This window comes from Penicillium crustosum (assembly GCF_028827405.1).
Source record: "Penicillium crustosum strain IBT 35664 chromosome Unknown utg000003l_segment0_segment0, whole genome shotgun sequence".
Classification (NCBI taxonomy): Eukaryota; Fungi; Ascomycota; class Eurotiomycetes; order Eurotiales; family Aspergillaceae; genus Penicillium; species Penicillium crustosum.
Genome location: NW_026623124.1, coordinates 1,577,711 through 1,591,011, shown reverse-complemented (window position 1 = coordinate 1,591,011; position 13,301 = coordinate 1,577,711). Strand labels below are relative to the sequence as shown.

General features: G+C 46.8%; 7 protein-coding genes across 7 annotated transcripts; 3 read left to right on the top strand and 4 right to left on the bottom strand.

Moving 5' to 3' along the window:
- Positions 1-36: 36 nt before the first annotated feature.
- N7487_007656 (putative mitochondrial inner membrane protease subunit 1) lies at positions 37-643 on the bottom strand (the record flags this gene model as incomplete). The annotated part of the gene is made up of 2 exons (XM_056875386.1): positions 37-222; positions 284-643. 2 exons carry the CDS (start codon positions 641-643, stop codon positions 37-39), a joined length of 546 nt encoding a protein of 181 aa, XP_056727574.1.
- Positions 644-1,326: 683 nt separating this feature from the next.
- N7487_007655 (OBAP family protein) lies at positions 1,327-2,163 on the bottom strand (the record flags this gene model as incomplete). Its single annotated transcript, XM_056875385.1, has 3 exons — positions 1,327-1,358; positions 1,416-1,871; positions 1,947-2,163. The coding sequence occupies 3 exons, from the start codon at positions 2,161-2,163 to the stop codon at positions 1,327-1,329; spliced, it is 705 nt and encodes a 234-aa protein (XP_056727573.1).
- Positions 2,164-2,683: 520 nt separating this feature from the next.
- Positions 2,684-3,328, bottom strand: N7487_007654 (uncharacterized protein). The gene is made up of 2 exons (XM_056875384.1): positions 3,175-3,328; positions 2,684-3,105 (listed from the first exon to the last, which is right to left on the bottom strand). The coding sequence occupies exons 1-2, from the start codon at positions 3,252-3,254 to the stop codon at positions 2,697-2,699; spliced, it is 489 nt and encodes a 162-aa protein (XP_056727572.1). The 5' UTR covers positions 3,255-3,328; the 3' UTR covers positions 2,684-2,696.
- Positions 3,329-5,467: 2,139 nt separating this feature from the next.
- On the top strand, positions 5,468-6,522 carry N7487_007653 (uncharacterized protein; the record flags this gene model as incomplete). The annotated part of the gene is made up of 2 exons (XM_056875383.1): positions 5,468-6,164; positions 6,196-6,522. The coding sequence occupies exons 1-2, from the start codon at positions 5,526-5,528 to the stop codon at positions 6,520-6,522; spliced, it is 966 nt and encodes a 321-aa protein (XP_056727571.1). The 5' UTR covers positions 5,468-5,525.
- Positions 6,523-8,679: 2,157 nt separating this feature from the next.
- On the top strand, positions 8,680-10,542 carry N7487_007652 (alpha-keto acid decarboxylase family protein; the record flags this gene model as incomplete). The annotated part of the gene is made up of 1 exon (XM_056875382.1): positions 8,680-10,542. The coding sequence occupies one exon, from the start codon at positions 8,680-8,682 to the stop codon at positions 10,540-10,542; it is 1,863 nt and encodes a 620-aa protein (XP_056727570.1).
- Positions 10,543-11,021: 479 nt separating this feature from the next.
- On the top strand, positions 11,022-11,621 carry N7487_007651 (GNAT family N-acetyltransferase; the record flags this gene model as incomplete). The annotated part of the gene is made up of 1 exon (XM_056875381.1): positions 11,022-11,621. The coding sequence occupies one exon, from the start codon at positions 11,022-11,024 to the stop codon at positions 11,619-11,621; it is 600 nt and encodes a 199-aa protein (XP_056727569.1).
- A 333-nt stretch (positions 11,622-11,954) lies between these two features.
- Positions 11,955-13,109, bottom strand: N7487_007650 (uncharacterized protein; the record flags this gene model as incomplete). The annotated part of the gene is made up of 1 exon (XM_056875380.1): positions 11,955-13,109. One exon carries the CDS (start codon positions 13,107-13,109, stop codon positions 11,955-11,957), a length of 1,155 nt encoding a protein of 384 aa, XP_056727568.1.
- Positions 13,110-13,301: the final 192 nt, after the last annotated feature.

The window sequence follows — 13,301 nt, the reverse complement described above, 5'->3', positions numbered from 1 at the left end:
ATCCACCCGTCTGGTATAATGTACACTGTATAATCCTCAAATGTTCTGGGAATCCAGTTGCGCCGGTTTCAACGGATTGGTCACCCACTCCATCTTCGACAAAGGCCATACCCTGGCAATTATCTTTCCATTAATGAGACCCATGGGCACTGGACCGTAATTCCTCGAATCCCTAGACCAGGGAAGATTGTCGCCGGCTAGAAAGACATGACCTTCGGGGATCTACACAAAACATCACCAAGTCAGCAATTGAACCCAATCAGAACCAAAACACATAACCCACCTGAATCATATTCCCCTCCTTGCCAATACTCGTACTAAGCGGCTTGTCTTGACAGACAAAATCCCCAGGCATTCCTACTACACGCTTGGCCACATGCACGCCTTGAAAGTTCGGGTGACCGTAGCGCACGACATCTCCGACTTCGATTCCTTTTCCGTTGCGGTGGACGCGCGATATCAGGAGCCAGTCGCCTCGTACGTCGAAAGTAGGGTACATCGACGGGCCCTCGCTGAGCTGGACAGTTATCAGGTGCTCCCAGATCAGCGCGCAGGCGCAGAATGTGCTGGTGCCATGGAGCGCAAGCCGACCAATGGTGCGCAGATTGGCAGCCTGTATTGCTGACCGGATTAAGTGTTCCATCTGTGGGGAATTGGAAACATGGAATCTTGCTCAGATTGAGCTGCATCAACTGTTCCGCGGTCGGAATCAGTCATGTGACCGCCAGGAGCATTTAAATTCCATTTTTTTGCTTCGCTTTTTCCTCTTCTCCCATCATCAGTCAATATGTCCTGTGTCTTGAACCAGTGGTTGGCAGGATATTGCCGTCGCATTGAATTTTGATACTCAGGAGCCTTCCAGCTATATCAGCTGCCCATTAATGTTTGGGTGCTGGGCTGAGAGGGACCTGGGTTTTCTTTCATGCCTCGATTGAGCACCTCTACGATCACTAGAGATGTTTAAACAGTCGATATCCTTTCCATATATTCTCCATACCCCATAACCCATACCCATACCCCCAATCCCTTTCGGGATGTTCGCTTCTCCAAATGCTAGAGCTTGCCGTCGCCGAAATACATAACCAGGACGAGCACGTGTGGAATATGAAGCAAGATGAACACAACCAGCCTATCTTGTTAGATAGACTGTCCCCCAGTGTGCCTCGCTTCGACCCCATTTCATTATGGGACTGGGTTCGTGAGGCATGCATAGTGGGGAGACATCTCAGTTAGACAATTTATTATCATTTTCGATTTCTCATCCTCAATTAAGTTCTTTTGTAGCATCCTTCAACAATATCAATTGACATTTAACTATGTGTCAAATCAAGTTTGCTTTATGAACCACGAATCAGCATCTAACAGCCATGTCAGTCCAAGTTCAAGCAAAGTCAATTAACAAGCACAATACATACCGGGATGCTTCTCGACCGCCTCAATGCCCTCCCTCTTCTTTGCCTTCTGGTGATGATCCACCCCGTACCTCTTATCCCGATCCTCCAACAACGAATCCAACCCCGCAGGATGAGCTACCTTCACGCTCTCATTCGATAGAAAGCTACCCATCAACTGCGGCTGGCCTAGGGGGACAGGGTCTCCACGATCAATCTGCCAGAAATGATAAGTCTTGCCATAGATAGGCGCAACATCCTGCATCTCCGCCGTCTCGGCCGCTTCCCATACAGCATCGGGCACACCAGCCGGTGCTGGCATGATCAGCATGCCGCTCTTGACCTCGAACTCGTGCGTGTGCCAGAGCTTACGCTCTTCGGTGGGAAGACTCGCGAAAATGCGCGGCGAGACCATGTATTCCACGCCGATGAGGCGGGCATTTGCATTGGGCGAGTCGTAGATCAGACATTGGCGGACATCTGAGTGAGATATTAATGTCAAGTACTTGGGTCATTCGGTGGGTTTTGTCTATAAATAAGACTGTTGTTACATACCCTCAGTTAAATGGGTGCAATAGTGATTGGCTTCAACGCATCGGGTTGGATCGTTGGTGTAAATGTGGAACGCATTGAGATGTGCGCAGATTTGTTTTACTGGAGTGAAGTCTTGGATCATTGCAGCTCCGCTTTCGAGGACTCGACTCTTCATTGTTCGTGGATCGCCTGGGAGTTCATTTCCATTATCGCAACAGCTCTTTCCGGGGTTTGCCATTTTGCCGTATGTATGTTGAGTTCGAAGGTTGTATTCACGAATTGTGAATGAGTGTTTGATAATGGAGCCTTCAAACGACACAAAATAGAAATCATACTTGAATAATATAAATCCGTGAGGCAAGATACTTGAATTATTTCCATTGCATTGACGTCACGATGATTGTTGATTTCCTATTTGGGACTATTTTACTATTACAGCTGCCCGGATCTTTAGAAGTAGCTACAGAATATATAATTGGTGGAAATAAAACAGCGATGGCATGTTGTTCCTCAAGTTGTTAACAGTGAAGTTATATATATATGTATATATTCAGGTTGGATTCCAATATGAAGTATTATAAGAAATATACTTTATGTTATTCTTATGGCGTCGAAGGCGTGCATATACTAGAAACCACCTCTCCTTGATAGGGCAACACCTTATTGGAGCGGCTGCGTCAATTGCGCTTCTGATATATTGGACTTAATCTGCCTCAATAGCTCAAGCGACAATCTCCTTTTTTTCCAACAAGTCATAAGTTGGAACCTTTCTCATATCAAAATCCCCCGACCATCAAAACGGTGTTGATCTCTCTTCCGTTGGCAGTAAGCCATTGCTTCATTGCGCACTGTGCTCCACTCAAGTATGCTCGTGCCTAAAGCCTTGTGATCGGCCTTGAGCGTTTCCAAAGCCTCCTTTACCCACGCAACACAATTCCATCCCGGTCGACCCTGTCGGACAGGCGTATTGCGCATAATCTCAGCTACATGATATCCATCCAATACCTTCCCAATCATGATACGAACAAGTAACATTCTAGTAGCGGTAAGTGAACACTCGATCTCTTCGAAATGCCACTCAGAGCCTCCTCCCAACTTTGGACTCTCGTTCGCGTGGTAACAGAAACCCGTGCTATTCTCTCTTTCAAACTTGGGCCCTACAATCAGGGACCAATGGTACCTAGTCAAGATATGGTATTAACCTTGCTGGCTGCTTGAAGCTAAACAACATCATGGATGGTGATCTCACGTGTCTTCCTTGCCTGGCATGATTGATCTGCCCCTTCGTGCATGGAGAACAACATATATTCGGTCTTTGTTAGAGGGCATTGCAAGTGACGTTAGCCAAGATGGCTAAATATTCTGCTAATTGGGCCGATTATTGCTGAAAAATTGGTCGCAATAGGGTTCTTCTTTAAATCTAGTCTATACCGGGCTCTATGGAAGTCTTTATATTTTCGTAGTTCAATAGTTGCTCAAAGCTTTACCCAAATGTATAGCCGCTTTTGAATACGATGTGATTGTGATTCGGGTTGCAGTAGATCTTCTGATAGCACCTCTTAAAATAGAAGTGAATTGGGCACTTTGCTCGGATAGGTGCCTCGTACGTTGAACCAACAAAAAAAGGCACCAATTGCATTTCCAGAAATTCCAACCAAACAAAAAAACCCTGCGAGTAGGACTAGGCGTACCATAAAAATAGAAATTTAGAATACCAGGCAATTAGCGGCTTCGCTAGCGTCGAATCGGCTATTAGCGTCGTGCCAGTGCCCCCAATGTTCACTGGGCAGAGACGTAAGGTGTACCTTAGGGGATACGTACATATACGTACTACATATGTACGTTCACGGATATACATAAATGTTGTAGCCTATATGTTGCTTTTGAGGTGGGAGTCGGGGGTAAATGAATTAACTCACACACATAGTACTGTAGAGTACCGATCAACATGTGCTGACTCTTTTACCTAGGTATCTAGGCATGGAGTGATTCAGCAAATTCCAAAATCAGAATGGAAATCCAACGTCGCTCATAGCCTGCGAATTATCTAAATCACCGAATCACAGGAGTAATTCATAATAAAGTTGCGGTCAGACCCGACCCTTCTTGGTGATCATGGACTCCCCATCAAAACCATCCCAGCCAAATTCAAGCTCTGCACCATAGCAAGCACCGCCAATTCGCTAATAAGAGTCTCTTCCTTGAAAGTCTCTGATAAATCCCCGACCATATCAAACGACCCAACCTCCTCAACAGTCCACAGCCTATGCCTAAATCGAGAGAGTACTTAACCACTGTCCTGATCTACAAGCTTAAAATCACCCGCCAATGCACCGTCGGGTTCTCAGTGGGTGTTCCCAGTGCAGGGTATTTCCTTGAAGTGCAATGTTATCAAACCAATAGGTGCGTGTAAAAGCGCTCGGACGTCGAAGATGGGCTTCATCGCCGTGCAGAGAGAGTTTGACGTCCATGCCGAGTATCTTGAATGATGCAGTACAGAGACTGACATTGCCATGCACAGAACCCGGTGACCTGTTTAGTCAGGCAAGTTGCATTTGAGGTGTTTGCCGGCACACGTTCACGGTGTAGAGAGGTGTTTTGTTGTCCGAGTCCAGTAGTAAGAGGGACTTGGTTTTGTAGTGGATGCGAATCATCTGGATTGGGGTTGACATGTCGACAGGTATGAGCTCTGACTAGCCAAAAAGTCTTGGTATAAGCACGATAAAGGTTGAGAATCGGTGTCGTTTTGGTTTATATTGGTTGGGATTGGGAGTCCTTTTATAAACAACGACGGAGGGTTCTACGTATTACACACAACCGCTACAGAGCCAATACTCCACTGGGAATACTTCCATTTTAAAAGGGCCTTTACCCGGCTGATATAATTTACACATGAGAGTGATTAGCTATCGAGCATTCATTAGCGAGCAGGCCAATGAGATGGCGTAGTCTGCTGGCCCCCAAAATTCTCTTGGCTGCAGCCCGCTAAAGAATCGGATATTGCATCAAAGCCATAACCATAATTTGAAGAGTTATCAATTTATCTTTGGCTGCTTCGCGTAGATATCATCGTGGGGAATACCGTATGCACAACCCATCCTGTCTTCAATGGGTAACTGACCATGCCGGTGACAACAAAGAGATCCCGAGGCCGAACAGGCTGTCGGAAGTGCAGGTAAGCATCTTGATATATTGCTATATTCTACATTCAAATGTCTTAATAGAATCCGGAAAGTTAAACATGATGAGGCGCGGCCTTCATGCGAATGCTGTACTTCCACGGGACGAGCCTGCCACGGGTATGAGCTACCCAGTTCTGATGTCCGTAGAGAAGCCTTAGAAAGAAAGGGCAAAAGACGCCTTTATCGGCATGGGCGACAGAGTTATATAACCGGCGCCCAACTATGTGGCTGTATTCAGTCCTTCCCAAATCTCTCTTCCATTAAATACTAAAGCTTCACCTTCTTCCAACATTACACAGCAAACGAAATACCAGGATGTTTCAGCTCCCAATTGTGAAATCAGACAATCTTGCAGTTTAGTCAGTCTGAACCCTGTATTCTTCACGCTGCCGTTGCAGTGGGTGCCTTGCATCGCTCCATGAGAGGCCGGTGTCGCTCGCTTCAGGTTAGGATTTTACTTGACCCAGGAATGCCATTCGCGATAAGACAATACATCAAATCCGCGGATCTACCCCGAAGACGACTTGATCAGGCACGAGACTCCTGTGGCCAGTTTGCTTTAACGTATTGTCTGTTGTTTATCTGTTTGGAAATGTTACAAGGGCATAGAGTCGGCGCTATTGCCCATCTAAGGACGGGTCTTCGCGTTCTTTTGATGTTAAAAACAGGCCGAGAGACAGATATGTTGTGTTTCATGTCGGCTTCGCCCATTGGCCAGGTAGAAAGCATATTCACTCGACTGGACTACGAATCAACCATGTTCGGGGAGCCAAGTCCAGTTCTGGGCCTCGCGTCTTTTAACAGCCCGCTACCAAATCTGATTTCACCAACGGGCTTCTCTTGCGTGGCGGAAGCCCGGAACTCTCTGAGCTGTCTATACAATGCTGCCCTTCGCTTTCGAGGGGAGCTGATCCATCGCGCTGCTGTGGGGATGGAAGACCACAACTTGGATTTGGCAGCTCGGCATTGTATACACCATGCACGCACGAAAACAATCGACTTAGCATTCCAGCCTGGTTTGATAGGGCGACAAGCCAGTTTGCGGTTTGAGTTAGAGGTGGATTTTCCTTTTCAAAGAACTTCCTCAGAATTCATCGTCCGCATACGCGCAGTCGGTCATGCTCCTTGAGATTCAGCACTTCTATATATACTTCATTGTATGCACCTGTCGGAGTACCCATGAAGTAGCTTGCGATGAATTCAATGACCTTTTCCGTCGCATTGTCTACCTATCGAAGCTATTCATTCATGGCGCTAGCACCACACCCTTATCACAATCACCCCTGGCGTTCACTCTGGACTCAGGCGCAATCCCTTCCCTCTACCTCATCGCAATGAAATGCCGCGACCCACCCGCCCGACGCGATGCTATCTCACTCCTCAAACAAACCAATTGCCAAGAAGGAATGTGGTAAGGCCAGCTGATCGCGAGATTCGTCACCGAAATTGCAGACTTAGAAGAGGAAACAATAGGCATCACGCCATTCCACTCCACAGAAATACCCGAGAGTAGCCGCTTTGATAGCATCGTTATGGCTACCGACATACCCGGACATGGCCGGTTAGTATGTACGCGATCCCAGCATGAGTTAACGGGATCGCTACAGATGACGGAAAGAAGGTTCCGGCTGTAAGATGCACAAGTCTGTGACGATTGCGTCGGGAAAGAAAATTCTGGTTCTACAATACAGTGTGCGCGACTTGGAAATTTGGAGACAGCTTTGTTTTGTTCGGGTCGTATCCGGGAAGCTCCCGAGGGCCTCACGTAACCCGACCGGTACACCGCTCTCTACAAACCACGTGGTAGCCCTCTTAGGCGGCTGCCGTCGCTACAGAATATCAACCTTTTCTTTCTCTTTGCTACCAGCATAATAACTGGTAACTGTTTTGTTTATGCCAGTAATCCAGAGCCATAACCTGAGCTGGTTTTGCTTTTTCTTACCTTAGTTTTACAACCCGGCACTATCGGTCCCGAGTCCTATAGGATGTGCACATCAACATCAACAAACATTCGTAGCGCCAATATCAAGCGCTACAGGGACGATCCTTCACGTAGCACCGGTCCCTAGTGCTGCAAGATGGCTCCATCAACATCAATAAACCCTGCAACGCCGGCGTCTCCTGCGGAGTAATTTCCCAACCCTGTCACACACCAACTATCATTGCAGCCACCGAGAGCCGTGGGACTTTTAGCGCGGCCGACACCATCCACTACCAATGCCGACATAAACACTATATAATGAACTCAATAGCGGGTAATTGCTTTGACGGATGCATCCGAATGACCAGGGTGTCTCTATCCACCCATGTAGGCAGACCAGACACTAACACTACACCTATCGATAACGTCCTACCCCGGAAAATCAGTGTATTTAGTTTTCCAAGCTATGACTCCAGCACACACCTTCTTGTGAACAATGTTTTCGTGATCTTCACTCTTTTTTTCTTTATTCCACTACGGAGTAAATGTTTCCATCCCGGCCGGCGCGGCCCGCTTGTCGGTCACGGTATAGTGGGTTGTAAGGATGCTTATCCGTCGCATTGACTAGTAGACTCGGTACGTGCGCGGAGAAAGAAGAGCGAAATTGGTCCTATGATAAGCAAGACGCCGCTCATTTATTTTTAATCCAATTGATCTTTGTAGATAAGGGGCAATGTCAAAATGATCCAGGTGCGTTCTCACTCGGTTACGTTACTAGCGGCCCCGAAACTTGGCAAGAAGCGGTATGAATAGATTCGCGTGTTTCCTACTCCGTAGTGTAGTCTACAAGATTGGACTAGCGGCCCGTTAAGACTCGTAAGACGCTCGGGGAGACCTGAAACATTTTAAGCCCAGAGCGACCTGCAACTAACATCCTTGAGTAAAAAACTAGAGTCGCTAAACCCTAAATCGCTGGTCCTTATGGGCCTTAATGAATATGTCTTAAATCAAGCGCCCTAATAGAGGATAGATCGCTGCAAAGGTAATATAAAACAAGCGTTTTCTTCCTGGGTGGCTTGGCCTTCTTCCTAATTGGGTTACTCAAACTTTACAATTCTCCTTCAGCGTTTTACAAGTCTCCACGAGCTAGAACCCACACAAAATCCCGCGAAGAGATCTTGCAATTAGCTGTATTCATTCATGATGCCGCAATTGTGCGTTTTGCTGATAGGATATTCGGATAATTTTCGGCTCTACGCGGGTGAAATTATGCCTCCCGTGGTCGGATCTTTTACTGCCTTCGGAAGACACTGCTTGTATAGTTCTAATATACTATACGTCTGGGTTGGTAGTGTGGATCTTATATTAAGGAGGCGCACAACTGATCCTCATCTTATGGTGAAGATAGGCAGAAGGATCATATGTGAAAATTCCGCATTTCCCGCGGTATTCACTTACTTGGCTATAAATAATATAAAATGACAGTCTGATAAGCAAACGAATATTCTAAAAAAGAGAAGAAGGTACCACTTCTCTTCCTGCCATTTATTCTTCTTTGTCCTGTTGCTGGATAATTCTTTCTTGACTCAACCCTGCCATCTAGAAAGTGGTGATAAAAAAAAGGCAACTTCACTAGCTCGCTACAATAACAATGGCCAAGGAAGTTACCCTCGCAGAATATCTTTTCCTCAGACTGCATCAGCTTGGGGTACGCAGTATTCACGGTGTTCCTGGGGACTACAACTTAGTTGCCCTAGATTATGTTGAGCCTTCGGGACTACACTGGGTTGGTAATGCCAACGAACTCAATGCTGGATATGCAGCCGATGGCTACGCCAGAATCAAAGGGCTATCAGCATTGATAACCGCATTTGGAGTTGGAGAATTGTCTGCCCTAAATGCGGTTGGTGGAGCATATGCAGAGAAGGCCCCGGTGGTTCATATTGTCGGTGTCCCATCGACCGCATCCCAGGATCAGGGTCTTTGTCTACACCATTCATTTGGCGATGGAAATTTCCGCCTGAATGCAGACATCTACGCGAAGTTCACATGTGCCCAGGCAAATCTGAGAGATAAAGAGGCTGCTCCTGCCTTGATCGATGAGACTCTGCGCCAATGCCTGCGCCAAAGCAGACCTGTCTACATTGAACTACCTACAGACCTGGTCAAGGCTCGGATTCCAGCTTCCAAGCTTGAACAACCAATTGATTTGTCTGTTTCACCGAATGATGCAGTTATCGAAAATGTTGCCATTGAAGATATCCTCAAGCGACTGTATGCTGCCAAACAGCCCTTCATTATTGTCGATGGCTTTGCCCCTCGGTATGGAATAAGCTCTGAGGCAGATGAGCTTGTTCGTGTCACTGGATTCCCAACCTCAACAACACCATTTGGAAAGGGAATCATCAATGAGACATATCCGAACTTTCATGGCATCTACGCAGGGGCTGCAGGTAAAGAGAAATATGTGCCTTGGGTGAACTCCTGTGACCTGGTTGTCCGCATTGCACCATTAAACGCAGACACCAATACATACAGCTTCACTACATTGACGAAACGCAACTTGACCATTGAGGTACACCAAAACGGGGTCGAGGTCTGTGGAGCGTACTATCGCGGTCTGAACGCCAAAACCCTCCTGCGAAAACTGCTTGACCGATTGGATACATCAAAGCTGCCGCAAATTAGCCCATACCCAGACCTTGGAAATCCTAAAAAGCAGCTCGACGACTTGGTAAAACCGGCCCGCGATGCAATTATTGACCACGATACTTTCTGGCAACGCATTTCAAACTTCTTCCGATCTGGCGACATTCTCATGACCGAGACTGGCACCTCGTCTTCTGGTGGACGAGACTTCGTCTTGCCCCCACAAACAACAGTGATCAACTCCGCCCTCTGGCTTTCGATTGGTTATATGCTTGCCGCATCCAGCGGCGCATCCCTTGCCCAACGTGAGATGATCTCGGAAAAAAGCCGTCCGGCCGGTCGAACGATTCTGTTTGAAGGCGACGGCAGTCTTCAGATGAGTGTGCAAGCTATCGGAGACATCATTCGCAATCGCTTGGATATAACTATCTTTGTGATCAACAACAATGGGTACACCATTGAACGCTATATCAACGGCATGCATGCAGGATACAACTGGGTCCAGCCCTGGCGGTATTTGGAGTCCGCGCGGTACTTTGGTGCTCCTGAGAATGACCCAGAGTACCCGGTGTTCAATAAGCGAGTCGAAAACTGGGGCGAGTTGCTGGATGTCATGCAAGATGAGCAGCTAAAAGCTGGAAAGGGTTTCAATATGGTGGAAGTTATCATGCATGAAGAAGACGCGCCGACATCATTGAAGAACCTGGTGCGAATGGCGGCGAAGAGAAATGCGGGAGGTGCTGAGACCCCAGCGGTGCGTCAAGAGTCGAAGAAGTTAAAGAAGAGGGCGGCCAGAGCTGACGATGTCGTGGTTGATTCTACTATACGTAAGGTGAATAAGAAAAGGAGAAAGAATCAGAATTGACTGATCTAACCCTTTTATCCTGAACAGCAAGTACCATTTATTCAATCATGTCATAGACTTGCCTCTTTCCAGCCCTTTCGAGAATACTATATACCCATGAAACCTTAATTGTATACCTTCCCATTCTCTATCAACCAGTGAAGAATAGTTATAATGACCACAGCTGGAATACTCCATTTGAATGGAAGTTTAAGGAGTAATTTGCTCGTTGTTTATGCAAAGTAGTGATGTGGATGGTGATTATAGGTCTGTTCATGAACTATTTCCTACCTGTGGACCGAGCATCTTCGTGCCAGCCATTACCAACGGCCTCAACTACCTAGGTAGATTATAATCCCTGTTCCTGTCACCTGACCAAAGAAAGATCCCCTCATATATATTTGCATCCCGTGAATCTTTCTCCTGTATCTTTCTCTATCACTCTTTCCTCCGTTGACCAACAGCAACAATCTGCCATTCTACCAGCGGCATCCATCATCATGGATTTATTCCGCTCCGATTGTCTGGAATACCGTAGTTTCAACTCTCCTGAGGATGATGACTTCTTCCATTCCATCCAGAGTGATCCGGTTGCCTTCACAAACTCCTGTGCATCACTCATACGACCCGTGAACCGCCAATTCACCGAGAACATCAAAAAGCATCTCATTGAGAACTCGCTACTGTTTGTGATCATCTACAAAATTACCGATGATTTAGGCAGCCAGATTGAACCTGAGCCCATCGGCACACTTTTCTTGAAGTCCCCAAGTCCAGATATGGCCCATCACCGTTGCTCGGAGTTTGGTATCGATATAAAAAAGGAATATCAAAACCAGGGATATGGCAGCGAGGCAATAAACTGGATGCTTGATTGGGCCTTCAAGAATGCTGGTTTGCACCGGGTGGAATGTAATGTTTTTGGTTGGAACACTCGTGCCCAAAAGGCTTATGAAAGACTTGGCTTCCGAGAGGAGGGACGGAGAAGAGAGTGCTTGTTCAAGGATGATAAATGGTGGGACGAAGTGCATTTGGGGATTCTCAAGAACGAGTGGCAGGAAATTAGACATGCGCAGGGCACCGTGTCAATATTTGCCTAGTGCTATTTGTTGGGAGATTCATCTGGGAGCCAAAATTATCTGCATAGAGGTGCTAACGTAGTAATTTATTCAGCATTCTTGACCGCTGTCCACTTAGTGAAAGACCAGCGTTGTCATTAATGTGGTGATCCGCACATGGCAAATTTGCCCCTTAATGTCTGCTGTGTGATGTCTTTTGGCTTTTGAGATCTTGGTCCTGCTACACCTTATCTTTCACCTACAGAAGCCTTTACTTGACCAAAGACCACACTAACTCAATAAATATCATCTGCTATCGACTTATCTCAGTCCAAGGGCCACAGGCACAAAAGCAGCCCCCATCAAGAAAGGCATCTATCCATCCAAGTTCTTCAAGTACCGGTAGACCTCGACAAAACTGACGAGCCATTCTTTCTCCATCTGATTGTGAGGATCCCAAAAAAGTGATACTGGCCGCCAGTACCCTTTGTTATCACCAAATTTGAACGCAGTGAAATAGGGCCCCTCTAAAGATACCTGTTCATTTCCACCAAGCGGTTCGGACCACGGAGTATTCGCCGTTCGAAGAAGATCGCCGTCTTTGTTAGTTGTCGGCCTCCACGCAAGATCGGCTCGTTGCTCTGCCGTCTCCGGAGGCGAGATATAAAATCTTGCCATTCCATCAATAAGGATTCGCACCGAATTGATGATAGAAGATGGGTGCGAAGTGCCATCAGTGACACTGGTTGTGTTGCTCGCCACAATTTTATCACCTGCTATCAGACCGTGCTTTTGCATCATATGCAACAGTAGGTCTAAGGCTGAGTCGAACGGAATGATTCCCAGGAAGTCATAACGGAAATGTTCGGAAAAGACGAACTTCTCGATCGGAGCCCGCATGATTGCATCGGCATTATGTCGCAACCGCGACACGATGTGCGCAGTATTTGGCCGAAACTCCTGTGTCGGGTCTAGTGTGCGCTTTAGGATATCCGAATTTGCTTCCAACATATCAGCGGTCCAGCGAAGCTCTGAAGCTCTCAGCTGGAATAAATTGGCTTTTGCTTTCTGTATGTCATCCCAACATGTCTTCTGCTCTTCGAAAGAATGGAATGCCTTGAGATGTCGACCCTCAACACCGTTTGAGTAATCAGGAGCACCGAATCGAGTCAAGTCTGTTTTGCACCAATGAATATTGAGCTCATCTTGAATGCGGTGCTTCATATAGTTCCAGATGTGAGTCTCTCCATTTTTCTGAGGCACGACACAGTGGATATTTGTGCCAAGATAGTTTCTTCCACGCCAGTCATCTTGTATCAGTCCCTTTCCGACCGCCATGAATATGTCTTTGTAGAGGTGGGCAGCGAATTTCCACTTAGCGAGAGTTTCTGGGTCGGCACCGAACATGTTGCCGCAGATTGGATGGGACATGATGCAGGCGTCTACTCGATCATTATCGTAGCATAGCAATTTGAGGACATCCCATACTCGCAGGTCATCGATGATTTGATGAGCGAGCTCGGTCGGCATAGCCGCTATATTGCTGACTATGGAACTGGTTGGTAGTGTTTTATAACCCATTTTGTCACGTCTTTGTCTTTGAAAAATGGCATCAAAAGAAAGAGAAGGGAAAGATCGGGAAAGATCACAAAAGAATGTTGTGGAGCCTCATGCGATGCGGCTACTTAGCGGGGGCTGAGAATACTAACCTGAGTCATTTGC

Excerpts from the sequence above, each read along its gene's own strand:
- N7487_007654 (XM_056875384.1), bottom strand. The coding sequence starts at position 3,254 with ATGCCCTCTAACAAAGACCGAATATATGTTGTTCTCCATGCACGAAGG. Across the intron at positions 3,106-3,174 it reads ATGCCAGGCAAGGAAGACAC|GTACCATTGGTCCCTGATTG; the intron begins GTGAGATCACCA and ends TATCTTGACTAG.